Source organism: Coptis chinensis, chromosome 7 (assembly GCF_015680905.1).
Source record: "Coptis chinensis isolate HL-2020 chromosome 7, ASM1568090v1, whole genome shotgun sequence".
Classification (NCBI taxonomy): Eukaryota; Viridiplantae; Streptophyta; class Magnoliopsida; order Ranunculales; family Ranunculaceae; genus Coptis; species Coptis chinensis.
Genome location: NC_141462.1, coordinates 93,364,110 through 93,384,011, shown reverse-complemented (window position 1 = coordinate 93,384,011; position 19,902 = coordinate 93,364,110). Strand labels below are relative to the sequence as shown.

At 36.0% G+C, this 19,902-nt stretch overlaps 1 protein-coding gene across 1 annotated transcript; it reads left to right on the top strand.

Moving 5' to 3' along the window:
- Positions 1-2,232: 2,232 nt before the first annotated feature.
- Positions 2,233-19,597, top strand: RAPTOR1 (Regulatory-associated protein of TOR 1). Its single transcript, XM_086569810.1, has 23 exons — positions 2,233-2,919; positions 4,204-4,306; positions 5,681-5,763; positions 5,852-6,010; positions 6,108-6,224; positions 6,342-6,502; positions 7,531-7,685; positions 7,763-7,907; positions 8,007-8,085; positions 8,221-8,322; positions 10,950-11,033; positions 11,240-11,350; positions 11,990-12,349; positions 12,432-12,618; positions 12,895-13,515; positions 13,682-14,008; positions 14,358-14,481; positions 15,804-15,928; positions 16,033-16,178; positions 16,301-16,402; positions 17,162-17,247; positions 17,482-17,566; positions 18,367-19,597. The coding sequence occupies exons 1-23, from the start codon at positions 2,503-2,505 to the stop codon at positions 18,703-18,705; spliced, it is 4,218 nt and encodes a 1,405-aa protein (XP_086425936.1). The 5' UTR covers positions 2,233-2,502; the 3' UTR covers positions 18,706-19,597.
- The last annotated feature ends 305 nt before the right edge of the window (positions 19,598-19,902 follow it).

Genomic DNA, 19,902 nt, shown 5'->3' with positions numbered 1-19,902 from the left:
CAAAAAAGTACTACTTACTACTTGGAATGTAAGCAAAATTATTTCCCACACCGTGTTTCTTTTTGTTAACTGCCAGTCTGCCACTTTATGTCCATTTATTGAAAGTAAATTAAATAGATATCATTTGCTCACAAAAACAATGCTTGGTTATGGGGGAAAAAACACAAGGCTCAAAATTGTCGACATTGTTGAAATAGTTGACTCTCAAAATATCGATATATGTTATGATCATCGCTAACTGTGTAGCAATTCAAATAGCAAATTTGCAAAAGTATGATTCCAACGAATTCGCAAAAGTAAAATATTATCGATACAAACTACCCTAATTAAAATTACAGTTCTAAGAGTGTTTTTTTTTTTTTAATTCAAAAATCCGTAAGGGTGGTTTGGTCACTTAGATTTTTTTTATATATGTAAATTAATGTTTACTTTGTGATGTTTTTTTTCAATAAACAATTTTACTTTGTGATGCTAATATGCTATGGGTGTAACTACTGAATGTTTTGTTGTTTAATTAAGTTTGGTTACTTAGAAATGAGGTGTTGGAAATGGACTTTTTCGAAAATAGGCAACAACTGAGTAGACTATTATGCACTAGACAATGGCAACAACGTAGACAGTGCGCATAAAGCATGCTTTGTATGAGAAGGATTTCAATTAGTTGAATTATATAGTGCTACTGCTAATCATGAGGATTCAACCTTGTCTGACCTGGTTAAGTTGATGTGTAACGGTCATATCCAAATGGCTAGAAAACACGTTTTTTTTTTTTTTTTTTTTTTTTTTTCGATGCCTATTTCACTTTACATATCAAAACTGATTGATTTGCGATAAATAAATTACTGAGTACTCAACCAGTGTAAATTCATTCAAGCATGTAATAAAGATTTTACGTTTTAGAGTACTCAACCTATGCAGTCAAGTAGTCCATATATAAAGTTGTAAAATGGTAGGAGATATTTATTCGTACTATCTTCATCAAGAAAATGTTAGACAAAAAGTTTAACAAGTAGGCATAATGGATGACATGAAAAATATGGTGCATTGCAAAATTATAAATTTCATAATGCTGTGCAAGTGTGCCAAAGTTCGAAGCTAAAAAATCTTAATAGGACAATTTATTGACAGTCGGAACTTTATTGTACGGCAACCGCACGCACATTTCTCACCTGACCCAAATTAAACTATGTAAGAGTAATGTCAATGTGGTTGCTTCTCCATCGACTGTGCTCAATGAAGCGATCTGCAACAGGTACATCTTCCTAATCATATTTACTTAGGTGGAATATTCTGAATTATATTCTCCTATATGGCCACTTAAGTACCATCGATGTCCCAATGAGTGAAAATTAAAACTGTCTATATTATATCAAGTCATATTTATTCTCCTGATTGCATCAACCCTCAATTCATTGTACTTTCCACAATTTTGAAATTGATACTCGAATTACACTTTAAAACATTATCACCAATAATGCAAATCTGAGAGCATTTCTAATGCAAACAACAATTTGTTATCTCCACATAGGACTATTTACCCTTATAGTTTTTTTTTTATGACAAGTTATTAGGGATTGCCCAATGCAAATATGACTTTAAAATTCGGACGGAAATTTTTATTTCGCCTGAATGTAAAAAATGAAAGAATATCGAAAAAAAATGCCTCTATCCGAAGAAAAAAAAATCGAAAAAAATCGTAGGACAGAACAAAACATCCCGTTCGAAAAAAAAAAAAAAAAAAAAAACAAAAAACGCAAGATGGAATAAAAAATTCCGTTCGAATATCACAAATCAGCAACTATCTTAGTAGTAAGTGGTACACTAATTGTAACTTAGTGAAAAACTATTCTCATTATCACTTTTGGATTGAGCCATTGTTTTTGGCTCACAAAAATAACAAATTGCTATTTTCCTGAAAGCTGCTTGCATTACAAATGCTCTTAATAACGTTAAAAAAGCTAGAGTGGGTGTGACACACTGGCCTGCATCATTCCTTCTACGTTGAGTCAAGTGTCACTGATGTGTAAAACAGCTGAGCTGGGTAGCACGCACACTACCAAAACGACATCAATTGGTCAAATGACTTTTGGTCAAACCTAATATTTTTGGTAACAAAATAAAAAAAATATTCACATTAAAAAAGAAAAAAAAGAAAAAAAGAGTCTTTGAGACACACACTCACACACACACACACACACGTTGTTTTGTTCTGTTTGTGTTTCTTTCTTCCTTGCCCCAAAATCCTGTCCCTTTTTATTTTATTTGATGGCACTGCCGCCAGCACTAGTCATTTCTTCACCCCCCCTCCCAATAAAATATTACTAGGGTTTGTTTGTCAAAAAGGTAGTGTCTGTAAATATCAAAATAGGCTGAGCTGGATTCCATATCATTTCATCTCCGTAGAATCTCTATGCGCCGCTGGTTTAGCGGCTTTGTCGATTAGATAGATAGATTTTTTTTTGTTTAATTTAGAGAAAAGATAAGTTTTTTTTTAATATTTGGATGGCATTGGGAGATCTAATGGCTTCAAGATTATCACAATCTGGTTCTTCAGTTATTGTAACAAATAATAATAATAATAATAATAATAATCATTTAGATGATTATTTGAATAGGGTTGATAGAGATGATTATGTGATTGGACAGGTGGCAAGGAGAGATTATTCTTTAGAGAGTGGGAGTACTAGTAGTACTAGTCTTGTTCATAATAATGTTCATAATAATAATAATAATAATATTAATAATATTAATGGGGTAGTTCAAACGATGGCGATGACGACGAATAATACTACTACTAGTATGGCTTATTTGCCACAGACTATTGTGTTGAGTGAACTTAGACATGATTCTTTTGAAGCTTCTATTCCTACTGGCCCGTCCGATAGTGGCTTGGTCTCTAAATGGAGGCCTAAGGATCGGGTAAAATCTTCTTCCTTTGTGTTTTTTTTTTGTTTTTTTTATATATATATGTGATTTATTGTGTATAGAAAATTTGAATATAGAAATGTCAGTAGTTGTAAAAGAAATGCATGAGTTTAGGTTTGAATCATACTTGCATAGACATATATAGAGACAAGGGAAATTTGAAGGTATTTGTAAAATGTAATATGCAACTAAATGTGCGGGTTCTCTTGAAACTATTACATTAGTTTCCAACTAGAATGCAAAGTTTTGGTTTAATAATAATACTGAGGCTAGTTCATGAAATAATTGTAGATTAGTGCCCAGCAGTTTATTGCTCATTTCGAGACTTGTAAAGTATCATGGGGACTCTGCTACGGAATAAATAGCACTACTACCTCAAGGCATTAGCAAATTTGACATGTAGGGTATTAATAGTTCCGAACTTGTGCAATCGGATTCCTCTACTGAGTCTGTCTTTCACGTCTTTATGGGGGCAGGGATGGGATGGCATTAAAGAGGCCTATCCTTGTTGCGTACATCAAATAGTCAGCCAAGGAGACTAATCATGATAGCTGTAGAGGAAGCTCCGTTTGGTTGACAGAAATGCTTGCACTAAACACAATCACTAACCTTATTGTGACACATGCCGATGTGGATCGTCAGTGTCGTGACCATATGGGAGAAAAATCTGAATTTCCTGAAGCTCAATTTTTATTATAATTCGTATGAAAGCAATAGAAAATTATATGGTTAAAGATTTACGAAGCATCAGATACAAGTGTTTATTATGAGGAATCTAGCCAGTTGAACACCTAAACGTTTCTTCTTTAGGTGTGTTTGGACTGTGGATTACGGACTGTATGGCACGAAATCATGAATATATATATTAGAGGTATATAACTGGACTAGGCATAGAATCCACTTCCCATCCGCGTGAGGGTTTCTTCTGGATTCTGTGGTATACTTGTTCACCAGGATAGGTTAGTTGAAGGTTTCAGCCTTTTAGGCTAGCATCCAATGACCGCATAATTGAATATTGCTTTCTCTTTGGGTATGAATTAATTTTGCGATTAACTTTTATTTTCTTTAAGACTCCCAGCAAGGGTTCATATGAATTATTTATTACCTTTTTTTTTTGTCGAGATGTTGGCTATTTATTCACACATTGCCCCCTGTTTTATCATGATTATTCATTGTTTTGGAATAACACTGAGTGGAATGTAACATTGGCACCTTATGTTAATTTCTGAAGGCGGTTTTTTTGTGTATCTTTATCTTTGACACTGAATCTTAGTGCAGATGAAGACTGGATGTGTAGCACTGGTTTTATGTTTAAACATTAGTGTTGATCCACCTGATGTAATTAAAATATCCCCTTGTGCCAGGATGGAATGCTGGATAGGTAATCTGATTATACTGTGCTGTTCATTTATCTGTCTCCTGTTTCTCCCTTTTTGTGAATAGTTGTGCATTGTTTCCTCTTTTCAATTGTTTAGATTCCTCTCCGCATGTTCAAGTTGTTGTGCACAGTTATTAATGCAGTATAAACCTTACCACTTAATTTCTAAAAAGACTGAGCAAGTGATCAGCTAATGTTGATAATGATAATTGCAAATTTCATATGTTTGTGCTCAACAATTTTATCAAGGCCTTTTATAAATGACTCTTTTATATATAATGTCAAGGTGCAATACCACTACTTTTAATTTGCTTCAATTTTGTGTCCTGGTATGGAGGTATGTTCTACTCTCTAGTTGTCATCTCATTAAAATTATTTTTCCTCCCATTTACCCATTAAACCTTAGCTATGTAAGCAGTGTTTGGTTGCCTGATCTACTTGAAGCGATCAGAATAACTTCTTCCTTGCCCATGTCCGCATTATTTTCTATCATTTCGAAAAGAACTTTGATGTGTTTTCCTTGTCGGAGACAGTGTAGTTGAATCTATATCTAACTATAAAATTGGTGGGGAGCTGAATCAAATCGAAATTTATATCGAGTTCTGAAATGTAAGATTCATGTGATTCTTCAACTATATTAAGCACACATGCACTCCCACATCCAAGCTAACATTCATGTCCAAATAAAAAATAGAGTGTATATCTGATTAGCTAATCGTTTGCATGTGTATGACTCGACCATTTACGTGAATTTGACTTGAAATGCTATATGTTCGTGATGCCTGCCTATGTATTGTAATGTTCAAAGCCCAAATTCCAAAGAGAAGTCTGTTCCAGCCACTATTCCTCTTCTAAGTATGTAGTTACATCATAGCTAACTAACAAGTATCTAAACTCGTGTATTAGACTCCAATACGAATCATTCATTAATTAGTTTGTTGTGACTTGTCAGAACAATATCGCAAAAACCTACTTGAGGCTTAAATATACAAAATTCATAAACTGTTTCAACTCAATCCTCTGTAGTAAGAATTAAGATAGAGCTCCTTAGAACAACACAAAGAAAAATGGACTTCTTCATGAGATTAAAGTGAAATTTCCTTATTTGATTCTGTAAGCAAGAAACTATAGCTATTTGCTACTTGGGTAATGTACCTTTGCTGAAAGTTTTTGGAAACTTTACTTTCTTTATGGATGAACATATATTCTGTTATAAATCACCCATTTATGTTTGCTTGTGTCCTTTATCACCTTTTTCACATTGCGGCTTGTTCTGCTGATATCTTGCTTTTTCATATATCTTTGGCATTTGAATACTTTGGCTTAGTGGAGCAAATACATATGCGTGCTTCATACAAAATTTTCCCATCTGTGCAGATCCGTTTTCCATGGCACCTCCAAAAGCTCTTGAGCAAATTGGGGCAGCCTTGTCACTCCAATATGAAAGATGGCAACCGAGGGTAAGACTAAGAGGCTTTCTTCCCTGTTTGTTGTTTTACTTCATTTGTTGATATTTGTATCTTTAAGTCAATTGGGGGTGTTCTGCAGGCAAAATATAAGCTTCAACTTGACCCGACTGTGGATGAAGTTAAGAAACTTTGTCTTGCTTGTCGCAAACATGCTAAGGCTGAGAGGGTCCTGTTCCATTATAATGGCCATGGAGTACCAAAACCAACTGCTAATGGTGAAATTTGGCTCTTTAATAAGGTTTGCAATTGGCTTGAGGTCTTTCGAAATTTTTCCGTACAGTTGAAGGTGCAAATTTTTGTTACTCATGAATCTACTCATCATGCATTGAGTTCAGAGCTACACACAGTACATTCCGCTGCCAATCACTGACCTGGACTCCTGGCTGAAGACACCTTCAATCTATGTGTTCGATTGCTCTGCTGCAGGGATGATAGTAAATGCTTTTATAGAGGTTACTATTATCTTCCTAGGCCTAGTTTTTTTTTCCTACTTCATCGGCATGAAGGCGTATGCTAGATTATTTAGAGTATTGGTCTCTCTTTTAATATAATTCTCATTTTTTAATCAGCGCCAAGATTGGAGCTCTCCTGGTTCATCTGGATCTTCCATCAAAGACTGTATTTTACTTGCGGCCTGTGAAGCACATGAGACCCTTCCTCAGAGTGCTGAGTTTCCTGCTGACGTATTCACATCCTGCCTCACAACACCAATCAAGATGGCATTGAGATGGTAATTTTTATTTCCTTGTCTCTTGCCTCTGCCCTCATATTCATTTTGACATTGCTTAGACAGGTCTTGTGCTTTTTACAATAACACATAGCTTCATGTTATTATCTTTTAGTTCCCTTTTTTTGTTTATCTATATTCATAAATGTCATGTAAGGCTTTAATTGGTTAGTGCTAATGTACTGTATTTGCAATATCAGAAAACACATTTACATGAATTCCTTCCCCTTTTTGTTCACAATGCACCAAAACTTCTAAGTTCATGGTGAATTTATCATTTCAACCAGGCATATTTTATAAATGGAGTAACTTCGTTGTCCTCTATAAATTCTTATGTACTATCGTTTGTTAAAGTTTTACGAATGCAATAACCGGGTTGTCCTGTATAAATGATTATGTGATATTGCATATTATTTTGTACCATATGTCTATATCTCAAGTACAACACAACCAGAACTGCTCATTTCTTGCTCTGAAGTTTACCCCAACAGATTCAAATATACTTTTCATAATCCACGGACTTAGTTTTTTTCTCCTTTTTTCTTTTTGTCTGGGGTGATTTAGACAGTCCATCCATTAATGGGGTTATAAATTGGATGTGGTGGTACAAGTTATGAATTTTTTTAATTAAAGGTATAAAATAAGTATAATTGACAAATGCTATGTAACTTTGTAATAGGTGCTGGAATATTTTATGAACCATTTGTGTTTTTCCTGGTTTTTAGAAATTGATACTTGTGCATCTTTATGTTTACTTCTCTCTCTGTTAATTTTATACTTTGATATTTGTATCTTTAGGAAAATATATGCTTGCTATAAATTTATACCTCCCTCGAATGATCATTCTCTTACACAGAATTCTAAGCTTTTATGCTTTGATTGTAAATGGTAGTCTTCCTTAACCCCATAACTTACTCAATAGAAAAAAAAACTTCTATCTCTTTGTGTGTGTGTGTGTGGTTCATACTTATTATATTGCACTCTGATTGTGCTTGCTATTAGCCTGAGTTCTCTACCTTTTTATTTGCCAGGTTTTGTGCACGTTCTTTACTACGTGATACCATCGACCATTCTCTTATAGATAAAATCCCTGGGCGCCAAAATGACCGTAAAACACTTCTCGGTGAGCTGAATTGGATTTTCACTGCAGTAACTGACACAATTGCCTGGAATGTCCTCCCACATGGTAATTTATTTGTCCTTACGAACGTTTCTACGTCAATACATTCTTCTTCTTTTAATTTTATTCTGCGAATCTTGCAGATTTATTTCAGAGGCTGTTCAGGCAAGACCTACTAGTGGCTAGTCTGTTCCGTAACTTTTTGCTTGCCGAGCGAATCATGCGATCTGCAAATTGCTCTCCAATTTCCTATCCTATGTTACCTTCAACGCATCAGCATCATATGTGGTGGATATTTAAGCTATTTAACAATGAAATTAGTCAATTCTAATTGTTATAATCAAGTATATATATTGCTTTACTGAATTGAATCCATATATATTCTAGGGATGCATGGGACATGGCTGCTGAGATATGCCTTTCTCAGCTACCCTCATTGCTTGATGAGCCGAATGCAGAATTCCAGGTTCTATTATATTTCCTTTATTTATATATATATTATGTGATTCGACTCTTGCAAAAAAAAAAAAAAAACTAATAAAATGCAGTCTTGCTTGTTAATTATAGTGAATACGTAAATGAGATTCTGTTTGCATTTCAGCCCAGCCCTTTCTTCACCGAACAGCTGACAGCTTTTGAGGTGTGGCTGGACCATGGATCTGAACACAAAAAACCACCGGAGCAGTTGCCTATTGTTCTTCAGGTGAGAGGCTTTATATATTTATTATGTAATTATGTATATGGTGGCTAGGTTGACATTTTGTATTGACACCTCAAGTTGACATTCTTTTTCTTTCCAAACGATATATAAGTTCTAATTCAAGCCAAACAACAAAATGAAGGGCCTAGAATAATAGAAACAGAGCATTGAGAATCCCATGAACTTTAATTTGACATCCGTATCCTACAAGGAAGTAATGGCTGATTGTTCCGGGATAAGATCTCCTCATCATTAAGATCATCTCCACAAAACATAAGCTCTTTGAATGTTTCAATGATAGTCCTACTAATGTAGATTGAAGTGGCGGAAGCAATACTTAATCAAAATCTACACTTCGTAAAACCATAAAAGTCTCACCTTATATTGAATCTCACTCAATAATTCTTAAACACGAACACAACTAAACAACTCAAAACACCTCTCCCTCAAACCTTTATTTATGCTATACCTAAAAAACAGTAAACCAATGAAAATATGCCACATGACAAATAACTAAATAAAATAAACCAACTAAAAAGGGCCCACCTAATGCAACCCATGGGCTTGGACTTGAACTCGATGTCTACATCATTCTCCCCAACTGAAAAAAATTCATCCTCGAATTTCTGATCAACAAAAACTTCAGGTAAAGAGAACCACATCTACAATCTTGAGGAAATCGGCCAACACACCGCTTGAAAGGAATCCAACTATGAATTTTTCCTTTGTAGGAGTTTCCCTGGCTAAAAATCAGTAACACACAATATGCTCTTGCACACAGATTATGAAAACAATAACTAGAAGATGCACCAAAAATTTTCAGTACCAAAAGCTCGTCTTGAAAGCTTGTAACTTCACCAACATGTGTGACTTATCAAAACAAATCACTTCGTTTGTCAAAGTGATTCACAAAATTTGCCCAAATCGGATCTTCGTACTTATCAAAACGAGACTCATCTTTGTACTTATCAAAGATTGGTGGAGCACCCAATAGGGGGGCTTCAACACCTGTCAGCAACCGAGCAGCGCCATTATTGAGGGGTACACCCTCGCGTTCCTCATTGAGAGGAGGATCCTTGTTGGTGTTATTTTTTCTACCAACTCTGTTCTTTTCGTTGTTTTTCTGGATATATATGCGCAAAAGGGTTCAGAAGAGGAATTGAACCATCAACCTGAGATGCATCATCAGTATTAGCCACTGAACCCTTATTCCGTGGTGGTGGAGGTGGTTGTTGCACCTCTCTTTGCACTGGAAATCTTGCTTCCATCAGGTTCTGGAACATCTGTGTCATGTTTTTCATGTTTTCTTCTAAACAAGACATGCGAGTATCCATAAAGGGAGGACAACCTCGAGTTACTTTGTGATTCACTATAATAACAATAAAAATTAGTGAATAGTAACCAGGCAAACAATGTTTGGTGAACAGTTTTGTGAACAGTGTTTTGTGAACAGTGTTTCTGCACAAATCTCCCAAAAATCAACTTGTTTTGATACCAAATAATGTAGATTGAAGTGGAGGAAACAACACTTAATCAAATCTACACTTTGTAAAACCCTAAAAGTCTCACTTTTTATTGAATCTCACTCAATAATTCTTAAACACAAACACAACTAAACAACTCAAAACACCACTCCCTCAAACCCTAACCATAAGTCTTTATTTATACTAAACCTGAAAATAGTAAACCAATGAAAATATGTCACATTGCAATTAACTAAATAAATTAAACCAACTAAAAATGACCCGCCTAATGCAACCCATGGGCTTGACTTGAACTCTATGTCTACATCACCTACCCTACTTAATGACAATGTACTTTGTCTTGGGAAAGTAAAATGTAAAACATTCAAGTTATTTATGTAAAACATTCAAGTTTTTGTGTTTTGATGGGAGTCCATAATGAGATGATCGGGCTAAGAGACTTGTCACCTTATGGTTTTTCTTTTATTTTTCTATATGCATGTAATGGAGGATATCTCATCCTTATGTATCTATCTTTAATTATATTAATAAAGTTATACTTTACCGATAAAAAAAAAAAAAAAAAAAACATTCAAGTTATTTATGTCTTTGGAGGCCAAAAAACCATGTCTATTGGAGGGGCAGGGCCATTCTTCTTTTCGAAGTGGTAGGCTCTTATTGATGCACTGTTTGGAAATGTAGTATACATGCTGCATTAAGTTTGAAGGGGCTCACTTGAGGCTATATTGTGTTGCTTCAAGCCTCGAGTTTTACTAGGTTCATTTTTCTCAAACTTAGTTAACCCTAATTTGTCGTACTAATTGAATGCCTATATGGTTGAGCTGATGCCCTGTTCAACTTATCAATTGTAAGATGCATAAATTAAATTCTCTGCCTCCCATGCATTTATTTCACCAGGCTGTTAATAACTATATTACTTTATTACTGGAGGCAGAATACTAGTTGGCTTGTTTTGCTCTTTCTTGATTTGATAATATGGTAGATGTTTACTTTCACTGATAAACAAAAAGTCGGCTTTTCTGTCTTGAGTCAGTGATTTGATGTTGGATTCTCATGCTCACTTCATGATGCTCCTTGTAAATCTGTATTTCTTGTCCCTCATCTTCCTGTACTTTCATTTTAAGACTTTAGCATTATTTATTGCAGGTTTTACTTAGCCAATGCCATCGATTTAGAGCACTGGTACTTCTTGGTAGATTTCTTGACATGGGACCTTGGGCTGTTGATCTGGTAATTTGCTCTGTTGTTCTTTTTATTATTTGGTTACAAATTTGTACTCATGGTTTTCGCGAATGTTCTGTGAGAATGGATTATGCATCTAATGTAATTTATGAATATTACATGTGTAATGGACAGTCCTGGACTCCTGGCGAATATGGTACCAAAGTACATAGTAGGCCTAAGGTTTTCTTATGGAATTTTCACTGTTCTTGTAGGCTTTATCTGTTGGAATCTTTCCATATGTTCTAAAATTGCTACAAACATCAGCAATGGAATTGAGGCAAATTCTTGTTTTCATATGGACAAAGATCCTTGCTCTAGATAAGGTATTACTAAATAAGCCTTTTTTTTTTGTCTCTATGGTAATGTTTTGCTTCTAGTCCGGTCAACTTTGGGAATGATTTTCATTTTTACTTAAGGTATTCTTGTTAAATATGTAAATGATCTTTGCACAAAGATCTTTCTTTATCAACAGTGTATGGACATTTATCATGGTAGTTCATTAGCCTCTATGAAATGAAGCCTCGACTAGTTAGGTACCTATAAAAAAAGTGAGCTCTAGTTTATGAAAAGATCAACACCATCCTAGGTGCATGCGTAATAATTCTAAATACTTCCAGTCTGCGGAATGCCCTGGACTTGAGCAATAAAACACAAGCTTTGTTATCATGTCATTCCCCATCTCCAAAAGCTTGAGCTGTTTGGTAGAGCTTAATTTATGAATATTAAGAGCGGATATAAATGTATACTAACTACCATTATATAGAACTCATTAAGCATAACATCTGTGACTGTGGGCACACAACGTGTGCTAATCGTGTGCATCATAGTTCATACAATGTTGGCATTGGAAACTCTTTATTTTCTTTTATTTATTATTATTTATTATTTTTATTTTTTTTTCTGTATCTTCTGAATTCCTTGCATGTATTCTTATCAACGTTAAGACTTTTTCATGTCATCAGTCATGTCAGGTCGATCTGGTGAAGGATGGGGGGCATATATACTTCATTAGGTTTCTTGATAGCATGGATGCATATCCAGAACAGCGTGCAATGGCTGCTTTTGTTTTGGCTGTTATTGTGGATGGGAATAGACGAGGACAGGATGCGTGTATTAGTGCGGATCTGATACATGTTTGCTTAAAGCATCTTCAACTTGCAAACCCGCACCCGCACGATGTTCAGCCTGAACCATTACTTCTTCAATGGCTTTGTCTATGTCTAGGGAAGCTTTGGGAGGATTTTCCTGAAGCGCAGATGATAGGTTTGCGAGCGGATGCACCCGCTGTTTTTGCACCTCTGCTGTCGGAGCCCCAGCCAGAGGTTTTACAATTTTACACTTTGTTCTTTAGTAGTTTGATAAAGTATGACATCTTCATGTAAATACAATTATATTTTGTTTCAGGTCAGGGCTTCTGCAGTTTTTGCGATGGGCACCCTTCTTGACATTGGATCTGATTCCTTCAGAGATGTTGGAGGGGACGAAGACTCGGATGACGATGAAAAGGTTAGGGCCGAGCTAAATATTGTCAAAAGTCTGCTGACTTTCGTTTCAGATGGAAGCCCATTGGTTAGGGCAGAGCTTGCTGTTGGTAAGTGAATTTGAGCGCCACTTTTCATGAGTGTAATGTTATTACATGAAAAAGCATGAATAATTCATAAGAGGGATGAAGGAGCCATTGCTTTTTAGTTTTTAAGGGGATGTGGGTAATTTTGGCTTGAAATTAATTCTTCATGCACGTAAAGTACCATTATAACATTTTTCACACCTGTTTGGATCTGGTGGACGAGGAAAAATTGTCAGTGTTGTATACACTTTTACCTATAAATTATAAATTGTTAATTGCTCAAGTGCATTCTTTTGACAGCTTTTGCACGCTTTGCTTTTGGTCACAATAAGCACCTGAAGTCCATTGCTGCTGCCTATTGGAAGCCACAGTCAAACTCTCTACTGAGTTCCTTACCTTCTTTGGCTAATATTAATGGCCCAGGTGGGTATAATGGCACGGGCCAGTACATGCAGGGTGGAAGTTCAGTTCCATCCCAAATTGGTCCTGTATTGAGGGTTGGTAGTGATAGTACATCTGTGGGTCGTGATGGAAGGGTGGCCACAAGCAGCCCTCTTTGTACTCCTGGTATAATGCATGGGTCTCCGTTATCAGATGATTCGTCTCAGCATTCTGATTCTGGCATTATGATAAATGACAGTGCTAGTAATGGGGTCATTAGCTATTCGAGACAGAGACCTCTTGACAATGGGATGTATTCTCAATGTGTCTTGGCCATGTGTACTCTAGCAAAGGACCCATCACCTCGCATAGCTGGTCTTGGCCGGCGCATACTCTCAATGATCGGTATTGAACAAGTGATTGCGAGGACACTTCGATTTGGCGGTAGCAGTGTTCGCCAGGGCGATCCCACCATTTCATCTCCTTCCCCTAATCTTGCTGGACTAGCACGATCATCTTCTTGGTTTGACATGAATGCAGGTAATTAATTTTGGTTGCATTGAACTGGATTATACCAAAGGTTTCTGATGTGATCTTGGTTCTCAGATTCATCATCATCAACTACATGATTTTCTGCATCTTTTTGATCCCAGTGTTCTGATCTATTATTGATCATTAAAATTTGTCACTGCCTTCTTCCTGGCAGGTCATTTACCTCTGACATTTAGAACCCCACCTGTTAGTCCCCCTCGACAGAATTTCCTTACGGGAATGCGTAGAGTTTGTTCTTTAGAGTTCAGACCGCATTTGCTAAACTCTCCAGACTCAGGATTGGCTGATCCACTTTTAGGTGCTGCTAGTTCTGGTGTTTCGGAACGTAGTTTGCTTCCACAATCAACAATATACAATTGGAGCTGTGGTCATTTTTCGAGGCCGCTTCTAACTGCAGCAGATGATAATGAAGAAATATTATCAAAAAGAGAACAAAAGGAAAAGCTTGCACTTGATCGCATAGCTAAATGCCAACGCTCTTGTGAGTAAACTTTTTTGGTTATTTTGATTGGATAGAGTTCTAGTTTTATTTCGTTGTGGCTTCTATCTCAAGGGGTGCGGCAACTTTGAAAGAGTTGAGGTTCCAAGACTTTGTTTTAAGTAGAATTTCATTGTTATGTAATGTATTGGTGTTGTAGTCCCTGTAGATCAGATATTAGAGTCTCGTAACTTAGTGCCATACTATGTGGAGGTCTATAATGTAACTTTGTCACATTTTATAACTAAATGAAATTTATTCTTACTAGTTGAAAACAAATGTTTTATTTCGTTCTGTTGATTGTTTTCTGCTGACTGTGTGTGGTGAGCTTGGTTAATTTACTGTGTTGCAGCTGTAAGCAAACTTAACAATCAAATTGCTAGTTGGGATACCAAATTTGACACTGGTACGAAAGCAGCATTGTTGCAACCTTTCTCTCCTGTTGTAATTGCTGCTGATGAGAATGAGCGTATCAGGTATTTATAATGTGTTCTCTCTTGAGAAGGATTTTTTGTTTTGTTCATATATAACTGTATAATCCAAGAACGATTCATACCCTTCACTATCACAGTAAAAAGGGAAAGCAAGGAAGATGCAAGTCTTGTTTGCTTTATTTTGAATGTACACAGAGAGTATATAGTAGAGTTCATAGGTGGAGGTTGAACCAATGTTTTTAATCCCCATGCACACACAGAAACCGGTAAAGGGTATATGCAATCATTATGAGTAGGTCCATAGGCAGAGCAGTCTTTGGAAGGATTGATACAAAGTTGAAATTATAGGCAAAAGGAATTGTTCTGGTGACAACATGTATGGAGGTGTTTTTCTTTTTAAGTAACTTGATCTTTGTGTTTTATTTGACAATGTGATCTCATATTCCAATTACCTTTCCCTTCGTTCTAACATAATTATTTACAGTGGTGGTAGGTTTAGTGCAGAGGAATGCTATTCCATTCATCATCATTTTCATCTTTGCCTTATCCCATATATACTACTCCATTTATCATCAGTGGAAAAATATTCTGTTGCGGTTGCCACTAAAGAACAAAACTATAGAATATTAAAAAATAAAATTAAACTAAAATAAATTGATTTGAACTTATGTTTTGTTGTTGCGGATATGTTTGTTAGTGCCAAAGATTAAAGACTGAAAATGTTCTTTTTCCCTAGGCATAGAGAAGAATAATAAATATGTTATAGACTAATAATGATACACAGATAAAAGAGGGAATGCTGTCTTTTAAAATTGCATGGTTTATTACTACCAGGTTTGTCTGTTAGCCACAATGTTTAGAAATTCTTCTACTGGAAAGACGATGAAAGTTTACCCCTATGTTTCCAAAATGCCAAATGTGTCGTAGCCATGGCTATTTAAACTCTTAAAGCCTCTTAATATCTTTGGACTTTGGGATGTGTCAACACATATCCTTATTGATTTGGAACCATCAGTACTGTAAGTATACCTTTCTAATTTGAAAATGGCTTTCAGAGCAGTAACAAGACAGTTCAAAATTTGATTTGGGGTCAGTGCAACAAACCTCCTTAACTGGTTGGAGATACATTTTTTTTTTCGTGGCTCGGTGGATAGGAATTTTGGTTAAAAATCAAAGAAGGCCGAGGAACCTGACATTTACAATAGTGAAAAGCTCCCATCCGTATAAGTTAAGATAATATTGCTGTACAAATTATCATATTGGTAGATTACATGCATGAGATATATGAGTTCACTGAATGATGTATTTCATGTCATATATGGGTCTTCTATTTTCTATTGATCGAATTTGGCATTGTCTATCAGGATATGGAACTATGAGGAAGCTACTCTTCTCAACACATTTGATAACCACAATTTTCCTGACAAGGGTGTTTCTAAGCTTTGCCTGTTAAATGAGCTAGATGATAGCTTGCTTCTTGTTGCTTCAAGTAAGATCCATTTCTCGAATCCAAATTAGTGACTTCTTTCTAGGGGCCCTGTTTCTGCTGTGTTAGTATACATAAAGTAACTCCCGTTGAGCTTTTTAACGTAGGTGATGGAAATATCCGTATATGGAAAGACTACACTTTGAGGGGTAAACAGAAGCTTGTAACATCATTTTCTTCTATCCAAGGTCATCGGCCTGGTGTACGTAGCTTGAATGCTGTTGTAGACTGGCAGCAACAGTCAGGATATCTGGTACGAGCATGGATTTGGAGAATGTTGAATGATCTATTGTAAAGGGTTAATATTTCCTTGCCTAGTGGTCTTTTACTGGCTATAATATGCATGTGCGCTTTCTTGTGCTTTCTTGTTACCAGTATGCATCTGGAGAGATATCCTCTATCGTGCTTTGGGATCTGGATAAAGAGCAACTTGTCAATTCTATTCCCTCATCATCAGACACTAGCATTTCAGCACTGGTGAGTTTATATGTTTTTTATTGGTTGACAATGTGACAATGATTCTTGGACCTAATGGTTTTAATTTGATAGTAGTTGTCCGCTTCAAATGTCGTATTTACTTTATCGTACTGATCAGTATATTTTATCATGTTACAAGGTATTAGAAGCAACCAGTCATGTATTATTTTGTAAAGAATAATTATCTATGCCGTCGATATGAATTATCACATGTAACTTATTGGGAGTTTAAAAAATCTAGCTAATTAATATATAAGATCCTAGGGTGGCTCCACTCGTTGCCAATTGGTTGTGAGCTAGATTCTCCAACAGTGGATACTGACAGGATAACACAACCTTGAGATAGGACCAATAATGTTTGTTATTTTCATATGTACATGTGTATGAACTCTATGAATAGTTAATCTCGTAATTATCAACAAAATTGAAGAATGCACTTATATGGATTTTAATAATAAAGAATAACTCTAAAACCTATGTACATTAAACTCTAGCACAAATGTACGGATGAGCTCTCAGGTGATATATCAAAGTAGGTGTGATGAAGGTATTTTGTTTAAGTGCCTTTGGAAGAATGTGGGCCAAAATAAGCTGCACTGGTTTCATTGACGGCAGTGTTGAATGCGATGTTTGCTTTGTTTGACTACTTCCAATTGTATACTGGTTTAGGAGAACATAACTTTCTTAATTTTAAGAGTACTGCAAAACTATAAAAAGTACAATGCCTTTGCTTGTCTAACGATGTTGTTTAATCTGTAGTCGGCTTCTCAAGTTCATGGTGGTCAGTTTGTTGCTGGTTATGTGGATGGATCTGTCAGATTATTTGACATTCGCACGCCTGAGATGTAAGCTCTTCATTTTATAATTAATTCTGCTAGCATTGGAAGGATGTGTACTCTCTGTTTAATAATACTATATCTGCTTTGTTCGGTCTATCTCCATCTTTGCTCCGGACCGTTGTGTAGTCTACGAAGCTTCAGTTTACTATACCTTATACCGTCTCTTTTTACTCAATTTCTTATAATCTCTTTTATTCAGAGCTTGTCTGTAACCAGGATTTTTTTTTTAATGATTTATAGGCTAGTTTGTACAACACGTCCACACAAGCAAAGAGTGGAAAGAGTCGTGGGCGTTGATTTTCAGCCTGGATTAGATCCTGGAAAGGTACTTCAGTCGATAGATCTTATAAATTATTTGTATTTCAGTTCCGAGTGTTTTAAATCTATTTGGATAGTTACCTGATATTCTGCTAATGTATTATTACTTTAGTTTACTTTTGTTCACTCGGACTTGAAGTGTCTTGCTCAAGATCCAAGAGCTGATCGTACCAACTTCTTATTCAGCTGTGTTGGATCATAAATGTAGATTGACCTTGGCCCAGATCCATAGGAGCGTTAGATAATCCTTTTTCTTACCACAGTTGTTTTGAGAATTTGCAATGTACATTGTCAGTTTCATCAAACATCTCATAGGCATGACATATGGTGAAAAGTGGATAACTCAGGCCCCTATCTCGAGACATATCGATACCGGCCTTCTTTAAAATGACCTATATGTGTTTATGAGATATGTTCCATTTCTGATGTAGATAGATCCTTCTAACTGGGAAAGTACCATGCTATGCCACATGGGATTTGCCACTTCTACTCTGTTAGTAAGACAAGTATAATGACATAGAATGATGCTAACCACTGTGATGTTTAATCTGAAGTTTCTGAACTAATTAACTCGAGTTGGATAAGCTTTTATAAATTGAGTTGACACTGATATTAATTCCAAATGTACAAGAGTATGGCTATTGAATAAGCTCTAATATTACTTGAATCTGTCCAATTTATCGCCCTTGCATCACTTTTTATTCCTTTTTTTTTTAAATATAATTTATCCTTTTTTTTTGTAAGATGTAATTTATTCGAATTTGGAAATGTAAATGTTTCTAATAATTTATTTATTTTTATATGTAGATTGTTAGTGCATCTCAGGCAGGTGACATTCAATTTCTTGATATCAGAAATGAAACTGATGCCTACCTCACTATTGATGCCCATAGAGGCTCACTCACTGCATTGGCTGTTCATCGCCATGCTCCTATTATTGCCAGTGGCTCTGCGAAACAGCTTATAAAAGTATTTAGTATGAATGGTGATCAACTTGGCACTATTCGGTACTATCCCACTTTCATGGCCCAGAAGATTGGGTCTGTGAGCTGTCTCACCTTCCATCCATACCGTTTCCTGCTTGCTGCTGGAGCAGCTGATGCCTGTGTCTCTATCTATGCTGATGATAGCTCCCAAGCAAGATGACTGTACCCAAGTACTTTTTCATTGGATGAACTGCACATGGTCCTTGGGTACATCAGTCGGGCCGGATGTAGCTTACGAAAGCACTGGGCCCGTCACCATTCTTCTACCTCTCAGAAGGGTATCTGGGATTGGGGCCAGGTCGCTTGTGAGAAATGTATGTTGTATTTATTAGCCTCCACAGAAGAGGGCTCACAGGCTCGCACATGTTGGGTTGGAGTTATGTGGTCCCTTGGGCGGCTTTTGCAAATAATATGACATATAGGTAAAGGCTGTAAATAGTTCTTGTTCGTTTTTCTCTCTCTATACATATTTTTTTCTTTAAATATCTTTAAAAAATCTTTAAAAAAAAAAAAAAAAAAAATCAATGCTACAGATTTTCATTTTTTCAGTTATCTTCTATGCCATTGTGAAATTGTAAGTGAAAGTAGCATACACATGTTATCAGTTATAGATAGTGTTGCAGACCTCGGAAGAAAAGAATGGAGGTTTGGACCTGCAAACCTGTGCTCCAAACTTGCATCATTTGTTTATATAAATGCAGACAGGGAAGGGTTGTTAACTTCAGCAAATTCACAAGCCCCTCTTGCTTCTGGGTTGTTTTCCATGTTGAAACTTGAGTAAGGCAATGATGGCTGGTTCTTAGCACTGAATGAAGTTCATATTCATTGGTATCAGATTGGTGCTGGAAGAGCTTGCCCAATCAACTGTATGTGTGAATTGTACAAATTAGCATGAAAAATATTTTGAAGTAAAAGTTTACCTTTCCTTCCGGTTATTTGGAAGTTTATGAGTTTTGATATTTTACTTTTTGTAAGACGATTAACAGTCCAGAGGTATGATCCACGAATGTGTTCATTCTATTCTTTACGTTTTAAGAATTCAACTTGAGTCACCATTTTGATTTCACTCATAAATTATCCCAAGTTGATTGGAAGCGTAGTAGTAATATTTAATTTTTAGAAATTGCTTTTTCTCAGGTTCATGAATCACTGTCGTGAATAGCAGTTGACTAGTTTTTTTTTTTTTGGGTTATTTAGGTTTTGGTCCTCCTAAATAATAGGTATTTGGGGTTTGGTCTGCACTAATCGGTTTATTAGCTTTTGGTCCTCCTAAATCCTCTTGACCGGTGAGTCAACCAAAGTCCACCAAGTTGACCGTCTGTATTTTCATAATACCCATCATACCCTTGGGTGTGCG